This window comes from Macaca fascicularis, chromosome 3, assembly GCF_037993035.2.
Source record: "Macaca fascicularis isolate 582-1 chromosome 3, T2T-MFA8v1.1".
Lineage (NCBI taxonomy): Eukaryota > Metazoa > Chordata > Mammalia > Primates > Cercopithecidae > Macaca > Macaca fascicularis.
Window position 1 is genome coordinate 85,153,568 of NC_088377.1, and position 26,424 is coordinate 85,179,991.

General features: G+C 53.0%; 1 protein-coding gene across 8 annotated transcripts; it reads right to left on the reverse strand.

Moving 5' to 3' along the window:
* Nucleotides 1-796: 796 nt before the first annotated feature.
* Nucleotides 797-26,412, reverse strand: RAMP3 (receptor activity modifying protein 3). Of its 8 annotated transcripts, XR_012432472.1 has the most exons (6): nucleotides 26,317-26,412; nucleotides 17,899-18,057; nucleotides 11,798-11,930; nucleotides 6,049-6,208; nucleotides 2,732-3,148; nucleotides 797-2,375 (listed from the first exon to the last, which is right to left on the reverse strand). XR_012432472.1 is itself a non-coding variant. In XM_065541996.2 (5 exons), the coding sequence occupies exons 1-5, from the start codon at nucleotides 26,372-26,374 to the stop codon at nucleotides 3,143-3,145; spliced, it is 516 nt and encodes a 171-aa protein (XP_065398068.1). In that variant the 5' UTR covers nucleotides 26,375-26,412; the 3' UTR covers nucleotides 797-3,142. The 8 variants fall into 8 exon arrangements, 6 of the variants coding, with proteins under 6 accessions (XP_065398068.1, XP_073891151.1, XP_065398067.1 ...); XR_012432473.1 differs by lacking the exon at nucleotides 17,899-18,057; XM_065541996.2 differs by having other exon boundaries at nucleotides 797-3,148.
* Nucleotides 26,413-26,424: the final 12 nt, after the last annotated feature.

A 26,424-nucleotide genomic window follows, 5' to 3' on the forward strand; every position in this document is an offset into this window, starting at 1 on the left:
AAGAGAGGTGGAGGTTGGCCCAGGGCCTGAAGGAAACAGAGATGCCTGTGCGGGGAGGGGCCCTCCATCCCCTGACAGACCTATCAACAGGAAGCTGGAGTTGAAGAGGATGCCCCCAGATCCCTGCCACTGTCCCCACCCATGGGGTGAGGTGGGGCTGGTCCTTCTGCCCAAGACCCCTCAAGATCCTTGGCTTCTGCCATGTGCCGCCCCCATCATGCAACCTGCACCCCTAACACACCCTTCCCATATTTCCCGTTGCTTTCTATAAAAAGGCCTGGGCCAGCAGCCTCTGGCCAGCCCACTTCACTCCTCAGCACCCCTCAGGAAAATCCAGGCCCCCACCCTCCAGCCCACTCCTCTCGCCCATGAACTCTCGTGCTTCCTGGAACCTTATCCAGTAGTCTCACGGAGGTGGGGGATTTGAGTGTGTGCTGGTGCTCATGGTCTGCTGTGCCAGTGGGCATCAAGACGGCCAGTAGCTGCCCAGTGCATGGCTCTCAGCAGGCAGGGATGAGGCTGTAGACAAGGAGTGCCTCGCCTTCTCAAGGATCTGTTGGAAGCCAACTCCTCACTCCTGCCTGGAGCTCGGTCTCTGCAGCGCAGAGCTGCGGTGGGGGTGAGCAGTGCTGGCAACCTGCCCCTCTCAGGGGCATCGTGTCAAGATGCCTTGTTTGGGAGCTGGAGAGAGGGAGCCCTGTCTTCTGGGACTCTGGGATGGGGGCGGGGAAGGGCAGGTGAACCAGTCACAGCTCCAGTGCTACAGATGCTCCTGTTCTTATCCAGATTTGACACATTTTCTGTAGTAAATGTTTCATTTGCTGTGTAGCCTTAAGACAATTTCCAGAGACTTTAAACAGTTGTCTGGGGTTTTTTTATGATTTGCACTAGGTATGGTTGTTTGGTCCATGAAGTTCTCATGTCATTTCAGAAGCAGTTCCTCTACATTGTTTTATATTCTACTTTTTCACTTTATATATATGAGAAGAAATTCCATGGGCTCTTCAAGCCTCTCCAACCCACTGGGGTCTTAAAAGTGCACAAAATCCCATCAGTTGAAAAAGTCAAAATCTATTTCATCAATAAATGCCTCCCCCAGTGAGTAAGGACAGGAGGGCCCTAAGTGAGCATCACTGGCCACGTCCTCAGGGCTGAGTCTCAGCGTGGACTTGAAGCCTGTTTTACAGCACGCTGTACTCAGGCCTTCAGAAACCTGCCAGACAGGGTCAGAAGATTTCCTTCTCAATTTCGCACAACCACTCTTCAGATGGAAGTCAGAGTCCTCAAGGACCCCGTTCACAATGCAGCTGCTTGGCCCCCACGTTGTCTGGACTGCCCCGGGTGCCATGAGTAATTGCCAGGGCCTGATGGAGATGCAGGTCTGTGTTCTAAAGATCTCCCCTTTTGGCAACATGACTTCTGCAGACCCTGGCAAGTCCACTCCTCAATGATGAGAACTGGCTTGCAGACCACACATGGGGCAATTGCAGGGAATAAAGGTCACCTGCTCCTTAACAAGATGCTCCCATAGGCTCAGCCTCCAGTGAATGAGGTCAACAGCTGCCACCACAGTGACCTCAGTGGCAGGTCCCATAGACCCCCGCAGGATATCCTCTGCCAAGGATAAAGGCAGCTACCCTCTAAGAGCTGCCCTCAGTACAAACCCTGTGTACTCCCAGGTTTTGTTTGCTGAGTAGTCAGGGGTGAGGTGGCCAAAAAGAATTCACACTTCCATTGACGACCCTTTGCAACCCACAGAAGTGCCTCTGCTAAGGCCACTGTACAAACAGCAGCTGCTTGTTCCGTGTCGTGTTTTGATATGGACAGTCTCTCCCTTTCCTGCAGGGCAGAAACAGCGGCTCCCTTCCCACTGTCTCCCAGAGCCTTGCATGGCACCCAGTGCAGAGTGGTTCTGGAATCAGAATGGGCTGGAGGGAGCAAGTTACACAGAGGCCCCATGAGAGAAGCCATCAATGACTTAAATAATGTGCATTTGCAGACACCTTCATCCCCAAACCATCCCCTCTTGCCTCCCCAAATTGGGCCCTGCTCACATTTTCAGTCCCACCTAACCCACACAGCCATGTTCTTGCACATCACTGGGCTTTTGCTCATGACACTCTTCTCATGCAGTGGAAAACTCCTACTCGCCCTTAAAGATTCAGCTTAAAAACCCTCTCCATCAACCATCAACATTCCTCAAAGTCCCCGGAGGAACCTACCTCTCATCTGCCTCACTCACTGTGCACACTGCATTTGGGCCTTGCATAGCTGCCTCTCCAACAAGTCTGGGAACCCTTGGGGGTCAGGCTGTGCCCTGTATGTCTCTGTGATCCCCACAGCTCTCAACACAGTGGTGCAAAAACCTTGGCGGACTGAAATGATTAAAGACACACCCCACCCCAGCCACAACAGCCCCCATGAGTTGCTGGCATTCACTCTCCTCTCTTACAAGTAGTAATGTTTTCACGTGACAAAGGGTATGGACTGTGGCAAATGTGTACAACCCACACAGGGCTCAGCCATCATCTGGCCGTAGTTGCCAACACTTTGTACACACAGTCACACACACACTCAGGAATATGCACTCACATGTACACACATGCACACTAATGAACATATGCTCACACATATACACACAAATATACACTTTCACACACACTTATATACACATGCATACTCATGGCGTCTGCTTCCTATGAGCAGTCATTCCCACACGAATTCTAATCACCTTTGACAGCCAGTCCAGGCCTGAAGCTGAGCCACAGGGAGCCTTTCAGGGCTAAGGGTTGATTCCTTCTTCAAGGGGTGAAGCAGGTGGGGTCTTCCAGAAAAGGAGGTGGGTGTGTCCAGAAAGGGAGACCTGTGGGCCACAGCTGGGTTTGCCCAGAGAAAAGACTTGGGGAAAAGTCCTCCACCCCCATGAGGCAGGGCTGTGGCTGCACTCCACCACAACCACCATGATGACCCGAGTACTAAGGCTGCACCAGACTGAGCGCTTGGGCCAGTCACCCTGTTAGAGGACCCCGGCAGCCTTCTGCATGCCCGAAACTTGCCACAGTCAGGAAGGGACCCGCTCTGGCTAGAGGAAACTCATGCAGATCCGGGGTCCAGAGGGGCTCCTCAAGGCAGTTGTCACCTCTCAGGGCTGGAGTCAGAAGGGCAGCAGGCCGAGAAAACAGAAAAGACCACTCATCAGCAAGTCCCCTTATATTTCTGAGCCTCAATTTCCACATCTGCAAAATGGGGCATTAATAATGATTGTGTAAACTGATGAAATGTAAGAGATTTTTAGATAAGGAAGCTCCTAGAATACACACACTATCCCTGCCTCCAATGCACACTCACATGTACACACCAACACACATACACCCTCACACACACGCTCACACACATACACACATACACCCACACAAGCACTTTCCCTTTATGGGCCTGGCACCCTAGATGCTTCGTGCCCTGGAGAAAACACATGGAGAAGTAAAAATTGAAAGAAGATTCAGATAGGAAACACGAATAGATACCCTCTTACTCCCTAAATAATTACTTCTCTTTCACCTGATCAAGGCTAAGTGAATGTTGATGTCCCTTCCTTCCTTGTGAGCCTCTGCAGGGTTATGTGGACAGGCCTCCTGGCTCCCTATCCAGCTCCTTGATCTGCCCACACAGCAGTGTAGCTGCACCCACTTGCCCTGTCCCTCGTGAGGGAGCTCGAAACTCCTGCCAAGTTTGGAGTCTGCATAGCAGAAAAACACAAGCTGTCTCCAGAGTGCATTCCACAAGAGCAGCATCTGGCTGAATTAGGGCCTGACGCTTTACCTAGCCTGGAAACAGTGTTTGAGGGCCCTGCCCTGGGACCTCCCAGCCTCTAGGACACCCCTTATTGGACCCTCACCCCATCCCCAGGAATCCAAACCCTCACAGAAATCTCACCAGGCCCCCCAGGACCCCTGTCCCTAGGGAGGAGGTAGCAGGTCAGAAGACAGTGCCCAAGAGCTTGGGAGGTGGCCAGGGTGTGACTCCAGGCTCACTCCCTACTCGGAGCAGCTTCCAGGACTTGGGTTCCAGGGCACCTAGGAGGTAGCTGCAGGTGTCCCAGTCCGCTTTGCGGGGGGGGGGTTCCATCAGCACATTTCAAGCTTTTCTTCAAGGATGCACAACCAGGAGGTGCCTAATGCGAGCCAAGGGGCAGGGCTGCACCTCTACCATAGCAGCCTGGACCCCAGTATCCACTGAACACAGACGCACCACTGCAGGCCAGATGGCCTGACACCTGTGGGCACGCTGACCTCCCAGGCTCCACACAGTCACCACATTAGGCAGATGGTGTCCCATCTCAGAGATAGCTGGCCAAGGCTTGGGTGGTGGGGATCCCAACCATTCATGCCTGGCCGAGGCTGCCCCAAGAACGTAGAGTAGACTCAGATTCTGTCCCCCACACTGTGTTCCCAGCGGGGTCAGGCTCGGGCCACCCACCCAGACCTCCAGTCCAGTGGCATCCACCATTCAGGTCCCCAGTGCCAGAACCTGCCTGCCTGGGCATCGAAGGGGAGCTGGTCCTCTAAGGGCAGAGGAACTACCAGGATCGTATCTGTCTCCACTCACAGGGATCCAGCAAGAAGATGCTGGATCCAACAGCCCACATGCAAAAGACGCAAGTCCACAGAACTGGAACCTGGACAAGACCCTGGCCAGAGGCCTGGGGATAAAGCCTCTCCACCCGCTTGAGGGACCCCCAGGACCAGCATCTGCCCCCAGCCAGACCTGGCCAGGGCCTCTCGGTCCCCAGAAAACCCAGGCAGGGGTCCTAGCAAGCCCAAAGCAGTTGCAAAGAGAAAACAGAAGAGAAAGAAATCTTCCCCATCATCCTCAAACCGACGGGTCAGGGGTGGGAAGTTCCCAGGGGGCTGCCAATAACTAGGCAACTTTCTCCTCCTGACAGGCCCCTCTCCTATTGTAACACCCTCTGAGCCCCCAAGCACTGACATTTTGGGATTCCGGAACCTCAGGAGTTCCCTATCTGTACAATATGTACAGGGGACTCATCAGACCCAAGAGACGCACCATCTCTCTGAATAACACGAAATAAAACAGGAAATTCCAGAAGTAAGGTAACTTTACTCAGATAAAATGCAGATGGTAGCAGATAGAGGCCACAAGCTCATGGTATGCCATTCCAGAGGGCCCCTCACCCACAGAGGAGCCCCAGTAGGAAGGAGGCCCAGGCCCCATCCACACAACAAGCCCTGGTGAGGGGCTGTGACACACCCCCACTCCAGCCTCTGGTCACGGACACAGCCCATAGTGGGCACAGCATCATGATGGAATGGACTCTGCAGGCCACGCGTGGCTCCTGGGAACCCCCCAGCCCCTCCCTTCTCCTCCCAGCCTTTCCAGCTGTCTTCCCACCAGGAGGGCCCGGAGTTCACAGCACGGAACATCTTCCACAGCATGGAACGTCTTCCAAGATCCCCTGTCTTTCTGTCTGGATGTAGGCAGGGGCCGGGGCTGGGGCAGAAGCCAAGGCAGGAACCGGAGATGGGGTCAAGCCAGGAGTTCTAGTCTAAGCAGGACCTAGACTGCAGCTAAGGCTAGGCTGGATTCTGTGCTAAGAAATGGCATAGAAACCTCCGGGCAGAGGCTGCGGCCCAACCTGCGGAGCACAGGACACAGCAGGTGATTTCTGCGCCCAGCACATAAGCTCTGGCCTTATCACATTTTCCTTCACTGGCCCTAGAATGAGCAAAGAGCTTGGGCGGATAGCCTGAGCCTCGGCCAGGGAGCAGGCTGGCCTCAAGGGAGCAGGTCAGCCCAGGAAGGGAGGGGTCTGCCCATGACCACGTGGGGTGTGGCCACGGTAGCTGGAGATTGGCAGCACCCATCCGTTCTCCCATCCCCAGGGAACTTTCTTCCAGCTTGCCAGGTGTGCCCCACTCCATCTCACCCAGACCCTCACAGCAGCGTGTCGGTGCGCTTGCTGCGCCACACCACCAAGCCAGCCATGGCGACAGTCAGAACAACAGGGATAATGATCAGCGGGATAAGAACCTCATCTGGGGGGTCCTCCAAGTGGACCTTGTCCATGGTGCAGTTGGAGAAGAACTGCCTGTGGATGCCGGTGATGAAGCCCTGGGCCAGGGGGTTGGGCCAGTAGCAGCCCACGATGTTGGCCTCCATCTCAGTGCAGTTGGTGAAACTCTCATAGTACCTGCAAAAGCAGAGGGAGTGAAAGCCAGGCTCTCGCCATCCCCCCTCACACCTGACCTGACCTGAGGCCAGGAAGATGGGTGGGGTGGTTTGGGTCCAGTCCCATTTGACCATGACTTGCTGCCTTTGAGGCCATGAGCTCCCAGGATCCAGGGTCTCAGCCCAGCTCCCCTGGACCTCCAAGCACTACCCAGGTCTGCCCAGAGGACACACCAAGCCACGCTTCTCCAGGGTCAAAGGGTGCCTGGATCACGGCCGCTTGGACCTGCAAAGTCTTCATCATCCAGGATACCCTAAGAGCCCAAGAGGAGGTTCTCTCTGAGGCCAGGGGCAAGCCACCTCCTGATCAAGTCAGCCTGCCCTCATGTGCCAGGTGGTGGCCAAGTGGGAGTCACACCTGTGAGCCCCAGTCCCTGCCTCTTCATCTCTCAGAAGTTGCCTCCTTCGCCCCATCTAACAGGATATGTGGAGCCCCCTTCTGTGGGTCCCCCCTGTCCATGAGATCAAAGATGGGAAGGGCACTCAGCAAACCACCCATGATGCTCCATGTCCACCCAGCATAGGCTCTGGACAGTCCTCATGCTGACCAAGGGCTATAGCCACAGAGACCCAGAAGTCAACTCAGCATAAAGGACTTCCCAGCCACCACCTGGTCCAATGGGCAGACTGTGGAGGTGATGACCTCCCTGTCATTGGGGTCTGCAAGGCCTAGAGTGGCAGCCACTCATTCAGGATGTTCTAGAAGAAGTTAGATGAACTCTTGCCCAGATGCCAGCCCCTCTGTCCAGGGCCAGCACTTCCCCACGCCTGTGCTGCATGAGGACAGATGCAGGAGTGTGAAGGGTCCTGCCTTGGCTTCCCCATGGGAAAGTAGCCCATCTCCTCCTTCCTGTGCTGTCCCAGGAGGGAGCCACTGATCCGGCCCATCAACAGGAAAGAGCTGCTTCCTGCATGGAACATTATCTGGGCATAGATTTCCCAAAGCATTAGAAAGCGGTGGGAAACGGGGACTCTGACCCACTCCACCCAGGGTTCTCCTGGTCTCCCAACCCCATGCCCCAGGAAGGGTCTGGTGAGCCAAGGTACAGTTACTCAGACCAACTCCTGACTGATCCAAGGCTGGCTCTCAGCACCTTAGAATGTAGGTCAGACACACACCTGTGCCTTTCCAGGTAGTGTCGGCAGAGAACAGCCAGAGCAAAAGGAACAGCCTCGAATCCAAGTACAGAGCTGTTGGCTATCCTGGGCCTCAGGCACGATGCAGCCCCTAAAACATGCCCAGGCTTTAGAGGCACCTCAACAGCTAGGTCCATGGACAAACCCTCATCTCCCCTGACCTGCTTCTCCCACAGGGCCTCAGATTCAGTGGCCTGCTGTCCACCCCAACCCCCTGCCAGCGGATCCAGGAGCTGGGGAGCCATCTAACAGCACCGTGCAACAGCCTTCACCTTCTGAAGTTCCCAGCATCTATGTGCGTGATGAGAATCACATGCGGTAACCTCTGTGCCTCCGAAGTCATTCCACTGAACTGCTACCCAGGAATGCCACCCCCAACAACCATCCCCAGGGCTGAGACGAGCCAGACAGACCCTGGAGAAGACTCTCTGTGGACAGCGAGTCTACAGAGCAAGAGGAGTGATGTGCAGCCCCAGAACTGTCCCAAGAGGAGGTGAGGCAGGGCTGAAAGCCCTGCTGTTCCCAAACCCTACTCCCAGCCAAAGCTAGGCCATATGGAGAAGCCCACGGAGCAGAGGTAATCCCAGAAGACAGCATGGACAGTGGCTCCAGGCCCAGGTTGCAGAGCCAACGTGACGGGGCCTCTCCAACTCCAGCTCAGCCACTCACCATCTTTGTGATATGGGCCATGTCATTTAACCTCCCTGGACCTCAGTTTCCTTGTCTGTAAGTGGGTTTAATAACACTTACCCAATCAGGTGGCTGAGAGAACCAAATGAGTTGAGGTCCATGTGCCCCAGCAAGTGCCTGGCACAGAGCAGGTCATGGGGTGAGCCCACCCCAGCTGTTAGGTTTGGGGCAGAGCTGAGCACAGCACCCATCTCTGTGGATCCACGAAATCTGCATGTTTGTCACATTTCTAGAGAAGCCCACACTCAGTGCTTCTCTAGAAAACCAGGAACTATTTATGATTTATTCATCCCCTGGATAATCTGGGGCCTCCCCACTCCTCCTTCAGTCCGGCTCCCGAGAGCACTCTCTCTAAAAAAGATGCACCACAACCCAGGATGGGAAGGAGAGGAACCCAGTAGACTGGATGCCGGACAAACCCCCCAGTCAGACTCCCTCTCCCCCGACCCACCTCTGGGGGGTTTGCCCACCTTGCTTTAGGTTTCACCACCTGAGTGTGTGTTCCCAGGCAATACAGTGTTGCATTTGGAAATCCCATAGCAATGCTCCTTAAATGGGTACAGAAGGAGCCCATTGCTGCTGTTGGAGGGAGGTTCCCCGAGAGTACACACTTTGGTTGCCCCGAGGGGCAATGAGACCCCTCCCCAGGGAAGGCCACAGGCAGACAGGCCATGGGCGAGTTTGGGGAATAGGGTCTTCGCAGCCATGACTCCTGATGGGACCGTCATGTGGACCAGTCCTACTGAGGGGAGCAAGCCACCTCTCCTCTAAGCTCACCAAGGCCCCCCCTGCTTCAGTGGGAACCAAAGCAGAACGAACATTCAGGGGAAAGAGAGGGGTGTCCTTCGTTCTTGACTGAGCTGGGTTACAGGGCATGGGCAGGCAGTCGCCGTGTCAGATAAGCATCGGGTGCCCTCCACGTGGGCCAGGCCACCTCCACCCAGTGCGTGCTGCCACGCTGGGGCACTGCCCTCGCTGAGGCTTCCCTCTCCTGCCTTGGCTCTGCTCCCCAAATCTCATAGCTTCCTTTGTCGTGGTTTGCTCCACATCTTGGTGCACAGCCGCCAGAGCTTGAGAAAGGTATGTGGGAATAAGATGCTGGAGATGCCACACATCTGACAGTATTTTCGTTTCTCTCTATTTAGTGGACAAATTGGCAGGAAATAGCACACTAGCCGAGAAATCACAGTCTGAAATTCTCAGGTCCTTGCATCCCACAGTCCTCGGTTTCCAGGGCTGCTGTAGGGGAGCCTGAAGGCCTCTGATCCCCTCATCTCCAACCTGGAGCTCATTTTTTTCCTCCTTTTGGATAGGTGTAGAAGTTTTCCTTTGTTTCTACAGCTCTGATATTCCAGGATCCATGTGGGACTTTTTCCTCCCTCGTGTCAGCACTGGGCAAGCCCTCGCCGGCTGCAAGCTCATGCCCTCAGCCCCTGGCAAGGACCCTTTATCCCTCCATTCTTCTGTTCTCTTTCTAGAATTCCTACTATCTTGGTGTTACACCTGGACTGACTACTGACCTCCTAATCGTCTTCTCTCTCTCTCCTATTCTGGGGAGATTTCCTCAACATCTCCCTTCCAATCTTTCTATTCCATTTCACTTCTGTCGCATCCTCCATTTCTAAGGCTCTTTCTTTGTTCTCATTCATCACATGAGAGATAGTTGTTTGCCCTCTGAAGATACCAGTTGTGACGTTTGGCGTTTTCTTCTTGGTGCATGGTCCCGGGGTTGCTTGGTTCCATCTCTCTGGTCTCTGTCCTTCAGGGTCAGAGCCTTAGATCAGATGTCCAGGGACCCCGCTTGGACACTTGTGACGGGGAGTAGGGACTGAGAGTTGATGAGACACTGGGACCCTGCAGAAAGGCTTGTTCCCAGAGCTTCCAGGAGTTGGTGGGGGGTCACTGCTTCTAGGTCCTTCCTCTTGGATGGTCTCACTCTTCAGAAAGGACAGCTCCAATCCTACCCTAGACCACCCTCCTGGACCCAGTGGCAAAAGACAATGCATGTCAGCCGCTTTCTCCAGCCTCCCTCTCTGGGACACTATGACACGTTCTCAATTACATGGGAAGGCCCAGAAACCCTGGTGTCGCCAGCTCCAAGAATACACCTCCAGTGTCCAGCTGGGGTGGAGGAGGGCTCTGGACACCTCACTGCTTCTCAGCCACTCTTGCCACTCTCTTGGGAGGTGATGCTGCCAGCCGGGTCTCAGGAGGCCTCCACAGTGTCAACCTGGCTGTTCCCAGCTCCCCTTTTCCAGCATCAGGTCTGACTTCACCAAGGGCGCTCAGTCAGTGGCTCTTGCCCACTCACTTGCTGACTCCTAAATGCCCATCGGGTTGCCTCCACTCCTGTCCTCCCAACCCAGGGCTGGACGTCTCTATTTAGTCTCTTTACCGAGGCTTTAGCAGGTTACAGAGAAGAGTGAGACCAGAAGCTATGAAGCTATGACCTCCTCCTCCCTGACTCCACCCCCACCTGTGGCTCCATTCCACGCCTGTGTCCAGGCTCACCGAGGACCAGGAGGAGCCTGCAAAACCCTTTCCTGAATCCCAGCACCCCTTCCCAGCAGACTCAGAATTCCGTTCCACTTGGTTCAGCAAGCAGTTCCCCCAGGCAGTGGGGCTGCAGATGTGACAGCCTCAAGGAGCCCCCATCTGCTGGGCCACCAGAATGGCCAGGGCCAGGGAGGCTTCCTGGGGCAGGGCCATGGTCAGTGTCTCTACAGAGGGCAGAGGCTGGGGTGCTAACATGCAAAAGCATGAAGCCAGCACAGTTTGGGTCTGGCAGCAGCCACCAGGGAGTGGCACAAGACTGCAAAGCCAGAGGTGGAGTGGGGTGGGGCAGAGGACTGTGAGGCCATGAGTGATTTCCAAGGAGGTAAAGAGATAAAAAACTTGGGAAGCTTCTAGAACAAGGGGCCCTCCCTTCGCTATGGGGTGTTGTCCACAATTGCACCTGGTATAAACCATTGGAACTCAATTCCTCTAAGTCCTCTGACCACTAAGAACAGATCCAGCCGTGACTGGTGCTGTAAGAAAGACACACATAACAAGGTCCACCCAGCTCCAGCTGCAAGAAGAGGTGGAACACCTTCCAGGCAACGCATCCCCCAGGCCAGGGCACCCCCCGGGGTAGGGTAGCACCGGCCCCAGGCCAGGCCACTCCCAAACTGGACACTCCCTGGGCAGGGCACCCTCCAGGCAGAGCACCCCCCAGACAGGGCACCCCCAGGCCAGGGAACCCCCGAACTGGACACTCCCAGGGCATGGCACTAATCTGGAACAGGAGGAAAAGCAGGCATGGGGAGGATTCCCAAATAACAGAGGAAAGGGAGAAGCAGAGACACAGTGTAGAATTGCTATAACATCAGAGTGAGGATGCGGAATGGGGGATAGGAAGCTGGCAATACGCTGTGGGTGTGGGGAGCACAAATGCCGCGGGCAGGGGTGGGGCACGGGTGGGGCCATGAGTGATGTGCCAGCGGGATGTGGGTGGGGTGGCCAGAGCCAAGAACCAAGGGCAGAGTGTGAATAGGGGCGTGGTTGGGGTCCTGGGCAAAGTGTGGGGCAGCACATGAAAGGGCTGTGGGCAGCCTACAGTGGGTTGTGGGTGGGGCATGGGTGAGGCCTTGGGTAGAGTGCGGTCGGGCTGCAGTCAGGCAGTGATTGGGCATTGGGCAGCCCTGTGGTCAGAGCAAATCCCACGCCCAGCAGTGGCACTCACACGATGAACTCGGACAGGTTGCACCACTTCCAGACGTCCACCTTGCCCATCATGTCTGCGAAAGCCTTCCCACACAGGGGCAGCCTCTCCAACAGGCCTGTCTCGTTGCAGCCGCCCGCTCTGGGACACCCACCTGGAGAGGGGACAGTCGTGAGAATTCCACTGCAGTTCACACTGGGGGTGCCAGGACAGGGGAGGCCCGAGGGGCCATAACTTGAGGACTCACTAGCAAGGCTCCATTTGCAAGCCTGAGACCTTTCCAGTGGGGTCCTCCACCCTCCACCCTGACCTACCTGTCAGTGCAGAAAGGAGGCTCCACACAGGGACCTGTCCTCAAGACAGGACAAGTCCACCTTTTCACTTTACCGCCTCGCAGGCAGTGACACAGGGAGGCATCAGGCAGTGAGACCCTGGGCCAAACTCCTTGGGAGGTGGTGAGAGGGTCTCGGGCAGATCAGGGCTGGCAAAGAGGCTCCCGTTCCAGCTTAGGAGTCCCAGGAGCCTGGGAACATCCTGAGGACTCTAAGACCTGGGGACCATCCCAGTGCCTGCAGGGGCAGCAGAGGAGGGCTCCAGGCCAGTAGGGACCACCCCCTCCCGGTCAAAGCCCCCCTCCGATTCTGGGAAAAACCAGGGGCTGAGGCTACTGCAGGGACTCATATTGCCAGCAATGGGAATGAGTCCTTTGGACTTTCTCAGGGTCTGACACGAGCTGCTTGTCCCAGGATATCCCCACTGCCCTTCCCAACCTCTGCCCACCAAAACATCCCCTCCCCTTCCACCTCATGCCTTTGCTCCACACATTTCCCCATGGGGGACATCCTCCCTCTCACTGAGCAGCGCCCCCTGCCCTTCAGGGGCTGTCTCCACGGTCATCCCATTTCCAGATGACAGGACCTCCCTGCTCCTAAACTTCCCTCACCTGACCTCTGCTTTGGCGCTCATCATATACTCAAGAGAGAGCCCAGGCATATGTGTCTGGGGTGTGTGTATGTGTGTGTGTGTGCGCGCGCGTGCGCATGCACAGCCCTGCTGTCTGTGTCTTGGTGTGTGAGCATGTGTGTGTGTAGGTGCACAGCCCTGCCATCTATGTCTTAGTGTGTATGTGTATGTTTACATGTGCATGTGCATACACAGCCCTGTCATCTGTGTTCCCTCGGCTGGTGCTGGGCTAGAGGAAATACCATGAAGAAGCAGACAAGAAAATGGTTCCAGATTGACAGGGGACAGACCTGGCTCACACCCACACTGCACTGGTTACCAGCTCAACCTCAGTTTCCCCATCCGCAAGATGAGGGATACAGGCCCCACCTCACAAGGAGGTTGAGCTGGCTAACTTAGGTCTGAAATGCTTAGTGCCACCATCCAGGAATGTATCATTCATTCATTCCCTCAATAAGTCTTGGCTCAATGATAGGGAAAGCAGTGAGCATTTCAGAGTCTGATCTTCTTCCATGCATGTGGCTCACCATGGGCACTGAGCAAGTGCTGAATAAGTCACTTTAATATGGAAATGGCACGTTTAGACAGGACCACCTTCTGGTGCAGTGACCTTCTCCACCAGACCACAGCACCCCAGACACTCCTCAAGAGGCATAGCCTGCTTAATCCTAACATCAGGGAAGACCCTGGGAGCCCCTTGGTTGAACAAGGGCCTGACGCCAGCAAAAGAGAGTGGCTTGTCTGAGGCCAAAGGAAGGCTGGAGGGGTCCAGATCCCAGGGTTAAGGGAACTGGCATGCTCAGCCCACCCCCACCTGCAGCAGGACACCTGGAGCACATACGGAGGACAGGTGTTAACTGGAAGCCCACAGAGGAGAACACAAAAGGGCTTGCCAGCTGTTCAGGGTCATGGGTTCCCAGACTCAAGGCACCTTCTTCCCTTTGTGACTGCCCAAACCTATACCTCAGAATACAGGCTGACAGCACTGAGAAGGGCCCCTGGGGGTCACAGCTGGTAAAGTTGGATAGGGGACTCGCAGGTCCCAGAAGCCTGTGTAGGCACTCGCACCTCCCCTTCTGTCCATGCAAGCTTCCCCAGGACCCAGGGCATCTTGAGGCCCCAGGGAACCCCGGGGATGGGAAGCACACAGACTATGGCTCAGTGGTCGGCCCGCTGCCATGTGTAAGCAGATGGCAAGGACACAGGCTGGGTGAAGTCCCCACCACGGCCCCTGGACACAGGGTCAGTGACTGGCTCTCCCAGAACAGGTCTTTCAGGGCCTTCTGGCCACTCTGCATGGTTTTCAGCACCTGGAATGTCCCTGACCCCCACATTCACTTGTCTCATCAGCACAGCTGCAGGCCTGGCTTCTCTGAAAGGCCACATACCCCACTTAGGGCCCTGGTCCCCTGAGTGAGCCTCTGGGGCGCTCACATCTCTTCACAGAAGGGCCATGTGCTCATGTGGTCATTCTGTATCTGTCCCATCCCTGCATGTAGCACAGGTCCCCCACATGGTCCCACAGGGTCTGCACATGGAGATGGTGGCTCAGTACCCACTGTCAACCCAGTGAATTTTATCCAAAGATTAGCAAAACATGCTGGACCACCGCTGTCATGTGTTGCGAACTGTGTTGGATCCTTGGACAAGGGGAAAGGGAGAGGATCTGGTTCCTGTCTTCAGAGGACCTGCCATGTGGGGTCCAGGGGGCAAGAGGAAGACATAGGGATCTCAGTCCAACTAGGGGAGTGATTGAAGATACAGCATATAATAGATGGGGCAGAATCCAGGACAGAGTGTCAGGAAGTCTTACCAAGATGCACAGGCCACACAGGGGCTGCGTGTACAGGCAGCCACAGTCAGAAGGAGACCTGAGCTCCGATGTCAGTGGCAGGAAGGGGGCATGACCAGGGCTGCATTAGGGCCACTGAAGGGGATGGTGCAGTAGCTATCGGGGGCTAAAAAATGCACAGGCCCCATCAGGATCATCTAAGAGGACTTGAGCTGCCCAGGTAGCAGGAGGAGCATGGAGCAAGATGGGTCCAGGTGCCCAAAGCAACACAGCTTCAGCAAATACCAGTCAATGGCCCAGAGACGGGCCAAGAACAGCAGCCAGTGTGGGGACAGTGGCCAGTCGCACACCTGAGGGCTTGCTGAGGCCAGGGGAGTCAGGAGGTCCCTGAGGACCCAGCCTGTACTTTCCCTGGCCCCTAAGCCCCATCACCTGTCCCAGGCATCACAGGAGCCCCCAAGGGCACTATAACAGCCACTACACAGATGGGGAGGCTGATGCCCAGAAAGGTCTCCCAGGGTCACACAGCTCTGGGGTAGTCATCTGTGCATGCCGGCCTGCTGTCTTCACCCACAGCACCCAAGACCCTCCTGGCTCACTCCTCCAGCCAAAGCAAGGTGCTCCTCATCCTGTCTGCTCTCATTGGGCCTTGTCCACTTCCTCAGCTGGGAGTGCCCACTCCCATCTCCCTAGGAGGAAATCCACAGCCTCCACCAACACCCCCACCTCACCCCTCTCCTTGGCGGCTGGGCCCCACTGCGCCCCTGCTGTCGAGACTCTGCTATGTGCATCTCCCCTCCTCCCAGCTCAGGCCTGGTGTCAGGAGGTCCACAGCAGCATTTGTGCCATGAATGCGAGGACCCCAGGATGGTAGCCGTTGAAGCAGTGTGAGCTGTGGGCAAAGAAGCTGACAGTCCCCAAGGGAAAGCAGGTGCCCTGGACAATCAACCCCGCTCCTTGCAGTCCTCCCCACATTATCATAAGTGGCAGAAGCCTACAGAGGCTAGCTTTCCCACAGTGGGCAGTCAGCTCCATGCTGGGGTTTCCTCCGCTTCCCAAAGCCCATCAGGGCTCACTGGGCACTAGGAAACTTGGGGGTAAAAACCACTGCCCACCACCTCCTGCTCAGCCATCCACAGACACAGCTGGGACCTCACAGGGACAAGCCCACTTGGCCCCCAGCCACCTCAGGGCATGTGTCCTTCCTTCCATAAAAGCGATGTTAGAGAGGCCACACCTTCACCCAAAATCCCACAGTTTGTTAGCGACAGCCTGGACAATAGTCCAGGGTCCTGACACCCGGGCACCACCCACAGCTTCTGATGGACACCACTTGCGGTGGTTTCTGTAAAAGCCTTATACAAGCCTCACTATATCCTTGTAGAGAAGATAAGCAGACACACGTCCATGTCCAGTCATATGGCAGATGTCTGGACAAACTTTCTACTGAAAACAACTGAAAGCCTGGATAAAGTATAAACAATACATTCATAAAATCATCAAGGAGCTGACAAGATGGCAAGAAATTATCAAGCTAAAGACGAGATGGAGCAGAACCCAGGGGGCCATGGATTTGTTGCCCTGGAGGCATCTTCCCAGCCTGGAAAACTGGGGGTGGATAAAGGCCAAGATGAGAAGTCCAATGAAAGGCCCCATAAACTGACATTCAGAGGCAGGTGAACCAGAAATAACTCTTCACCCTCGGCCAACTAGGAGGAATGGGACCTGGCACTGAGCAGGGAGGGGGACCCCTCTCTGAGAGGTCATAAGCACAGGCTGACCTTCTTGTGGATTCATAGCCCAAATTCACATGACCCGGATGGACCCAGGGAAACCCCAAGTTTAAACTGATCACCATGGACAGGCCCCCGCAGAAGCAAATAAGCCCAAACCCTCTCTAGAGGGGGGCACCATCATTGCAGCCCTCAGAAAACTGCCATCATTAACTTGTTGTAAGTTGTAAGTTGTACAACTTTGTTCTTTGTTTTTTTTTTGAGACGGAGTTCACTCTTGTTGCCCAGGCTGGAGTGCAATGGCGTGATCTCAGCTCGCTGCAACTTCCACCTCCCGGGTTCAAGCATTTCTCCTGTCTCAGCCTCCCAAGTAGCTGGGATTACAGGCATGCGCCACCACGCCCGGCTAATTTTGTATTTTCAGTAAAGACGGAGTTTCTCCAAGTTGGTCAGGCTGGTCTCGAACTCCTGACCTCAGGTGATCCACCCACCTCAGCCTCCCAAAGTGCTAGGATTACAGGTTTGAGCCACCGCGCCTGGCCAACTTTGTTCTTTTTCATGATTGTTTTGGCTATTTTGTGTCCCTTGCTTTTCCATAGACACTTTAGGATCAGCTCATCAATTACTGCAATGGGCCAGCTGCGATTTTGATAGGGATTGCATTGAGTTTGTATATCACTTTAGGTAGTACTGACATCTTAACAATTAAGTGTTCCAATGTGTTAACATAGGATGTCTTTCTATACCAATCTTACAACTTACAACATGGCAACAGTAATCAAGATAGCATGGTACTGGCATAAGGTTAGATAAATAGACCAATGGAATAGAATTCAGAATCCAGGAATACACCCTCACACTTATGATAAATTGATTTTCCACAAAGGTACTAAAACAATTCACCAGGGAAAGAATACTCTTTTCAACAAATTGTACTGGGACAACTGGATATACACTTGCAAAAGAATAAAGTCGGACCCTTCTCACCTCATACACGAAAATTAACTCAAAATGGATCACAGACCTACATGTAGAGCTAAATTATAAAACTCTTAGACCACCCAGCTATTCGGGAGGCTGAGGCACAAGAATCACTTGAACCTGGGAGGCGGAGGTTGCAGCGAGCTGAGATTGTGCCACTGCACTCCAGTCTGGGCAACAAAGCAAGCCTCTGTCTCAAAAAATAAATAAATAAAAATATAAATGAATAAATAAAACTTTTAGAAAAACACAGGAGAAAATCTTTGTGCCCTTGTGTGAGAAAAAGTCTTCTTATACATAACACCAAAAGCCCAAGAAACAAAAGAAAAATAGATAAATTAGACATATCAAATTTTAAAACTTCTGTACTTCAAAGGATAGCATCAAGAGAGTGAAAAGACAACACACAGAATGAAAGAAAATATACGCAAGTTGTATATCTGACAAAAGACTTGTATCCAGGTTGCATAAAGAATTCTTACAACTCCATAATAAAGGGAAAAATAAACCAATTTAAAATGGGCAAAGGATATGAATAGTCATTTCTACAAAAATATATACAAATGATCAATAAGCACATGAAAAGACAATCAACATCATTAACCATCAGGGAAATGCAAATCAAACCACAGTCAGATACCACTCACACCCACCAGAACGGCCATCATCAAAAAGGCAGTCAGACGTGATAGCACACACTTGTAACCCCAGCCACTTGGGAGGTTGAAGTGGGAGGATGGCTTGAGGAGTCTGGGGTTGCAATGAGCTATGATTGCACCACTGCACTCCAGACTGGGCAACAGAATGAGACCCTGTATCAAAAAAAAAAAAAAAAAGTGTCAGTGAGGACATGCAGAAATTGGAACCCTTATATACTACTGCTGATTGGAATGTGAAATGAAGCAGTCACGTTGGAAACTAGTCTAGCAGTTTCTCAAAATGTTAAACATAGAGTTACCATATGACTACACAGTTCCACTCCTAAATTTATACCGCACATGTTCGCACAAAAATTTTTACATGAAGGTTCATAACAGCATTATTCATAATAGCCAAAAGATGAAACAATGTCCATCAGCTGATGAATGGCTAGAATGTGCCATATCCATGGGATACAATATTATTTGTACATAAGAGTGAAGTGCTGATACATACTACAATATGAATGAACCTTAAATACATTCTGCTGTGAGAGAAGCCAGTCACAAAATCTCACATATTATATGATGCCATTTACACTAAATGTGCAGAATAAGCAAATCTAGAGACAGAAAACATATTAGTGATTCCTTAAGGCTAAGGGGGTTGGAGGAAATAGGGAGTGACTGGTAATGGGTAGGGGGTTTATTTCTGTGGTGACAGCAACGTTCTATAATTGATTATAGTGATAGTTGCAAAATTCTAGGAGTGTACTAAAAAATATTGATGTATACTTTAAATGGGTGAATTGTGGGGCATGTGAATTATATCTCAATAATGCTGGCTTTTTAAGGCATAATAAAAACTTTTTCAAACATACAAAAGGTGAAAGGAAATATCACCCACACACCCAAACTACAAGTAATGTTTAGGATGTCATTCAGGGACAAGGGAAGCCTATCGGAAGCCAATATGGACCTATGCAAAGGAATGGAGGACATCAGAAATTTTCACTATGTAAGTAAATATATAGAATTTTTCTCAATGTTTAAATTCTGTAAAAGATAATAATCATGTATTGTGAGATTTATAACTTTGGTTTAAGTAAAACTTATGACAGCAATGGCACAAAGTTCAGGCGGGGAGAAATGGCAGGTTCTTAGGCTATCAGTGTAATGTCACCTGAAGATAGACTGATAAGTTAAAGATGTATACCATAAACCCTGAACCAACCACTGGAGTAACAACAACAACAAAAAATTACATCCAATTAGCAAGGATGGAGGAGGAGGAGAAGGGCAAGAGGAAGAAGAAATGGAGTAATAATAATAAACACTAAGTCCAAAAGAAGGCAGAAAAGGAGAAAAGGAAGGAAAAGAATTGATGGTATAATGGTAAATTTAAATCTAACCATATCAATAATCAGACTGAAAGTAAATGGTCTAAGCACTTCAACTAAGAAGCAAAGAACAAACAGTAAGGCCCAACGGTAGGCTGCCAACAAGAATCCAACTTTAAATGAAAAGACTCAAATGTGTTCAAAATAAAAGAGTGGGAAAAGATACATCTTGCTACCACTAATCAAAAGAAAGATGGAGTGGCTATATTAATATCAGACAAAGTATGTTTGGAAGCAAAAAATATCACTAAAGAGGGTCTTTTCAATACAATAAAGGGTTCGATTCATCAAGATGACATAGCAATCCTAAACATTTATGCACCTAATAACAGCATCAAAACACACAAGGCAAAAACAGAACTACAAGAAGAAAATGACAAATCCACAATTTCACAATTACAATTGGAGAATTCTTTTTTTTTCTTTTGAGACAAGGTCTCACTCTGTCACTGCCTCCTGAGTAGCTGGGACCACAGGCATGTGCCACCACACTCAGCTAATTTTTTTGTTGTTGTTATTTGTACAGACAAGATCTCATATCACCCAGGCTAGGCTCCAGCGGTCCCTTGCCTTGGCCTCCCAAAGTGCTGGAATTACAGGCATGAGCCCCGCACCCAGGAGATAGTTGGAGAATACTCCTCTCTCAATAATTTACAGAACAAGTAGATAAAAATCAGGAAGCTATTAGAAAACATGAACAGCAGAGGAACAGAGGTGTCCAGGGCACAGGCAGGAGCACAGTGGAGCTGGGTATACTGTGTGTGGAGGGGTGGGGTACACACCTTTGTGGGTGTAAAGGAAAGAAGTGACTTTGGAAAGGTAGACCTAGAGCGAGGTTGGAGCAGGATGTACAGGTCTTCAGAGTTTATTTAAAGTCTAATAGAAAGGCAGAAGTGGGTTTTCAGTCACAGTACTCTCCCACTTAACCCAAACAGGCCCTCAGGCTTCACATCATGGAATCCTGGGCAAGCACCAGCCAGGAGTGAAGCCGGTGTCCCTTCAAGAGAAGCCTGTACCATCTCTGCAGGAAGGGAGGCCTATGTCCTTCTGAAGCTTGACCATGCCACCCTCCAGATGCCCCACAGGTACATCTGCCAGAAGGCAGAGACCTCATCCCATTTAGTTTCTGATTTGCTGTGTAACTCCAAACCGGGCCCTTCACCTTTCTGGACCTTTGTCTCCCCATTTGTAAAAAAGAGTGATTCTGATTCTGTGTGTTTTCATTGGTTAATAATTGTGCACCTACAAAATCTCTGTCAAGGTTAGTCTCCATCGGGCCCCAACTTCCTATTCCCACCACTGCTGACCCCAGCCTCCAGCTTGTCCCAGCCATGAGCTGCTGCTCCAGGACCCTCTGGCTGCTGGCAGCACCTGCCCCTCCTCCTCCACAATCAGACTGTCCCCCATCACCACAGCCTCCTTCCTGGACACCAGCAGCTCTCACTTCTGTGGGTCCCAAGCTGTTGACCCCAGGTTCTCTTGTAGCACAGCTCTAGACTCTGAAGTGCTTTGAAGGAACCAATGAGTAATAAGAGACTCAAAAGTGAAACCATTCTTCTATGAGGCTGGTGGGGACTACCATTCATGAACCCACCCAGAAAGCCCTGAGGCTTGGGGGCTCTATCCCTAGTTCCTCTGAGCACTGTCATCTTTCAGGACAGCCACCAGAGATAGGACAGACCCAGCAGAGTCAACTGTACAATAGGCTCACCCAGGCCACAGCCCAGGCCTATTGCATGGGAGCCTCCGGAGTGTGAAACCGAGAATTCATGTTTGTTAAAACCCCCAAGTGATTCTGACGTAGGGTCAAGTCCGGGATTGAGAGATGGAAAGCAATGTGTCTCCACTCAGATGTGCAGACCATCACCTGAAGACCTCAAACAACGTAGATTCCAGTCCAGCAGGCTTGGAGGCCAAAGCACTCCTCTCTGCAAGCCCATTCTGCAGGTCCGAGGACCACACTCCAAGGAGTAAGGGCATGGGGGATGGAAGAGCAGCAAGCAGGAGCCAGGAGGCCCTAGGTGCTCACCTTGGCTCTGCCCCTGACCCTGACACTCACTCACTTGCCCCCCTGAGCCTCAGTGTACCCATTCAGAAATGGAACCAGTGACACCTACCTGGCAGACCCTTGCCACATTTCTCTTTCCCTTCAGCCTGGCTCTCCATCTCCCTCAGTATTGACCAGTGCTCCCTGAATGCCCTGTTCTAAGTGTGGCCCAACCCACCAAGCCCTACAACAGCCAGACAGGGCAGGTACTTCAAGACTGAAACTCTGTGGCAGGGTGGGTCAGCTGCCTGCTCAATGAGACACGGCAGGGGAGTCAAGGTTCAAAGCCGGGGCATCTGCCCACAGAGTTGTCTCCAGGTGGCACGTCACCATTGCCTCAGACTGACGCCCTCACTTCAATTCCCACCCTTGGTCTGCCAAGCAGGGCTTCATCCAAGGCTCACCTCCTTGCCCTGAGGGCTCCTGGCTAGAGTGGCCACACTTAGCCCTGGCCCCCAACCCCCACCTTCCTTTCCTTCTCTCCCAGTGGGCATTTCCAAGCCCCACGCCAAGCCTGGGCTCTGCATCAGATTCTGGAGTACAGGTCAGCATCGATTCTGGGAAGGGCCTGAAAAACATCATGCCCTCTTCATCACCTCCCTCGGTTTAGAGATGGGGCGATGGAGGCCCAAAAGAAAGCAACTTTCCCAAGGCCTCCTTCTGCCACCCTGCTCAGCGGCACCTGCCTGCAGGTGAAAAGACAGCCCTGGCATAAGTGACCAAGGGATGCAAGCCCCAGGGACCACGTGGAGCCAGACGAGAACTAAGGCCTGTGCACCTCCACCCTAAAGCTGCCCCTGCCTTGGACTCTGAAGGTTCACCTAGCTGCTCTCCACATCCAGCTACTGTCCTCATCCCTGGGCCTGGCGTCATTCCCTAACAGATTATCTCAGAACCCTTGGGTGGGTCTCCTGAGCTCGGCCCACCATCCCAGTGGGCACGAGCCAGGCTAGCCCCACCCTGTCCCTCCTGGCCAGCGCCCACACCTGCAGCCTGGTCCACCTGGACCCCTAGGTCTGAATCTGAACCCCTAGACCTGGACCCCTTGGCCTGGTGCCCCCTCAGCGTGCTCTGACTGTCACCTATCAGACCAAGACCCAGCCCAGTTCTTCTTCCTCCTCCGCCTCCCTCTCCTTCCCCTTCTTTCTTTCTTCCTCCTTCCCCCGTCCTCTTTACCCTCCTCTCCATCCCCTGTTTCCTCTCCCCTCCTTCCTTCCTCCTCATCCTGGAAGTTAGAACGAATCTGAACCACTGCCTTCTCCCCCCAAGCCCATTCCTAGCAGGTATTTGCCGCAGCCAGCCCAAGTTGTGGCTGTTCCTACAGCCCACCTCCCTATACAGGGCCTGCATCTGCCGCATTTTCACATTAACCATGATGCTCTGAAACACAGCTCTGGGACAAGGTCCTGGTAAGTATCCATTACCCTCTGGCAACTATTATTCTCCCTGAGCCCCTGATCTCCCCCTCTGAGCCAGGCAAAGATAGCATCAATTCCACACCACCCCCAGTGCCAGGGCATTGCCCAGCCCCTCCCCCAGGACTCTACAAACACGCACCCAGGTGGCATAGCTATCTAAAGAGAAGGAGGGGTCCCTGACAACATGCCCCTCCCTGAATCTCTGCATGCCCCAAATCTCTGCATACCCCAGAACCTCCACATGCCCCATGGCAAGGACCTGGCCTGGGCAGATTGTAAATGTGCCTTTGAGGACCACAGGCCATCCTCAGGCAGGTGTTCTGAGATAACTTCTCTGCCCATGGAGGTGCTATGAGGATGCCTGTGACAGCGCCAGCCCTGGGCCTGCACAAGGCAGGCACCCTGAGAGACCAAGTGTCCTCCCAGGAAGCTCATTTCTAGTGCACATGAGGCTTGAGGGGCTCCCAGCAAAACCTGACAACCCACCCAATGTTAGAACAATGGTGTAAAGACAGATTCCTGGCAACACCACAAAAGAGGGTCATTGCCAATCAAGCTACTGGCTGCATTAGTAAAGGTCACAGGAACTGAATCAAAATAGAAATCCATTTTGGTTGGTTTCATTGGGAGACAAAGAACATGCCGGCCTGTGTTTCTTTTGTCTCAGGGACTTCCAGACGCCGAGAGATGATAAACAGCCAAACAGATGCACTTCCGCGAGAAAGGGCTTTTGTGGCTAGTCATTTGGAAATGAAACGCAGGCGCTCTCCCCATCCTTAACAGAAAGAGCATCGATCAGACTGGCAAGTGGCTGCCATGGGCCATGGTCAGTCGACCTTGGGAGGCTGTGGATTCTGGGTGGTTCTGCCCCTGTTCTCTGTGGTTGGGCAACTTCCTCTCAACCCTCCAGACTTCTGTTTCCTTATGAAGAGTAGGTAAGAGCATGGAGGTCAGATAACCTCCAAGGAACCTCCAGTGCCAAAAATCTATGGGCCTCTTCTTGGCCAATCACCACCATCAAGTCTTCTTTTTTTTTTTTTTTTTTTTTTTTTTTTTTTTGACAGAATCTCGCTTTGTCACCAGGCTGGAGTGCAATGGCACAATCTCGGCTCACTGCAATCTCCGCCTCCCAGGTTCAAGTGATTCCCCTGTCTCAGCCTCCCGAGTAGCTGAGACTACAGGCATGCATCACCACACCCAGCTAATTTTTTGTATTTTTAGTAGAGATGGGGTTTCACCATGTTGGCCAGGATGGTCTCAAACTCCTGACCTCGTGATCTGCTCGGCCTCCCAAAGTGCTGAGATTACAGGCGTGAGCCACTGCCCCCGGCCTGCCACCTCCAAGTCTTTAATTCACCAGAGTTACTGCTATCCAACCACGGCCCTTGGGCCCACTTGATTCAGCAGAATCAATGTGACCACAGGTAACATGGTAGCAGGACATCATTTAGTGATAAAAATGGTGGTACCATGCTTGCACACACAGGCACACACACTATGGTGCTCCATCTTTGGGTGCTGTGAGTGAGCCTCATGAGGCCCAGTGCAGTCACTGGTGGGTGCCTTCCTACACCTCCCCTTGTTTAAGCATGAATCCTTCCACCCCACAATCCCATGCCCAACACAAGACGATAAAGACTAAACTGAATGGAATCAAACTGACGGTCTCAGCAGCCCTTTGCAGGTTGCTACTATTACATCTACATTGCAGCTGGGAAACTGAGGCCAGTGAGTGCTTTGTAATCTTGGGATCATGATCGGGATTTTCACCCAGACCAAAAGAGTCCAGTCAAGGGCTGGACTACTGGCTGCATTAGTAAAAGTCGCAGGAACTGAATCAAAATAGAAAACAGCAAAGCATCCTGCTGAGTAGACAACTGCTGGACTTTGCATCCCCACAGCCCTGCACAGCATCAAATGCTTTCTGGAAAAAGGTTTGGAATTCTCAAAGAAGCCCCAGAGGTCAGCACCCTCCCTGCTGGTCCCCCTGAGCCAGTCCTCACTCAAGAGGAACCCACCCAGCTCCTTCCTTCCAGATACAGCAGCATCCAGGGCAGATGTGGGCTCCAGTCCCACCTCTGACACATCAGCCTGGAACCATGAGCAAGTTTTACCTCTCTCTGAATCTCACTCTGGCCAGGCAAACACTGGGAGGGTCTGCTGAGAAGCTGGGCCTGGTCCCCATTCTGGCCAGGGAGCATGAACCCATGTCCCATTGGAGGGGGACAGTCAGGACCAACACAACAAGACAAAGAAGTGACCCTCAGGAACTGGGTCCACAAGAGACAGGATTATTAAGAGGAGGGATTCTGTGCAGGCGGAAGCCTGTGGTCCTTCTCAATTCCATACTGGAGATGGTTAGGAAAGCCTCAGCTTCTCCCAGAATGAATTCAGAGGACCTTCCTTCCATTATAGTGACCAAGATCTCCACCTGAGGGGAGCTCACTGGAAGTTTGCTGAAATCCCAAATCAGCATGTTCCTGATTTCAGAAGCTGCCACGCACCTTTGCACTTCAACACAAAATGAACCACGTCCTAGGCTCCAGCCCTGGAACACCAAATGAAGCCACACATGTTCTGCACACCAAGACCTCTTCAATGGAAGGAAAATGAACACTGAGTTTGGTCCACCCTTTTCCCACCTCCCTTACCAAATCCCAAATCATCAAAACAGGCCCAACGCTGCATCTTACAGTCAGGGAAACTGGGGACCACCAGACCAGGGCCCTCCCTCACCAGTGTCCCCCCAGAACTGGCCAGGCTCAGTCGCCACTTAGTGTACTCCAGCCCTCAGCAAGCACTCTTCCCCAACAGCCCTTACACACATTCTCTCTCTCTCTCTCTCTCTCTCTCCCCCCCCCTCCTCTCTCTCTCTCTCTCTCTCTCTCACTTTCTCTTGGATAATTTCTTTAGTAAGGTAGTTCAAAATAAGCTTTTAGTTTAATCTGTTTCCATTTTGTGAGCAACGGTTCTCCCCAGAGTCCTGATTTATTGCGGAAGAAGACATTAGGAGAGGATGGCTCAGAGAGTCGCCCCGCTTCCCCTGTCAGCCAGTTCCAAGACACACACAAGCGTCCACACACTGAAGGGCCCTGCTAGGACCAGCTACGCAGTCCGGAGTCCACCCGCCCACGCCCCTGTGAGTGGTGGGCAGGCACTCAATGCCAGGACAGGGAGCTCACTACCTCACCGACAACCCATCCTAGGGGGAAGGGGGAAAGAGCCAGGCCTGGTCCGCCTCCTCTCTCGCCCACCCTGAGGCGACCCCAGAACTGGGGCGTGGGGGGACATCACAACTAGGAGGAGCGGGGACTGCCGGACCCCGCCGGCAGAAGAGCCCGGAGGGGACCCTGTGCCTCCCTTGCCCGCCAGAGTTCTTTGCCTTCAGCTTCTCCCGGGTGAACCCTCCCGCAGAGCCTGGGGAGCCCGCCAGGGTCGCTGTGCGCCCCTCCCGAGCTCAGGGGGAAAGGAAGGACTGCGGCGCAGGTGCAGGAAGGCGCGGGTCCACGCGGGTCCGATGAACTCCGGGAAGTGGGGGCGCCTCCGGTGCGGGTCGACGCCCCCTTACCGCAGAGCAGCAGCAGCAGCGGGAGAAGTTGCGGGCGCCGCCGCGCTCCAGTCTCCATGGCTGGCCGGCCGCGGCTGGGTCACGCTTGGTCCGGCTGGGGGTGCAACC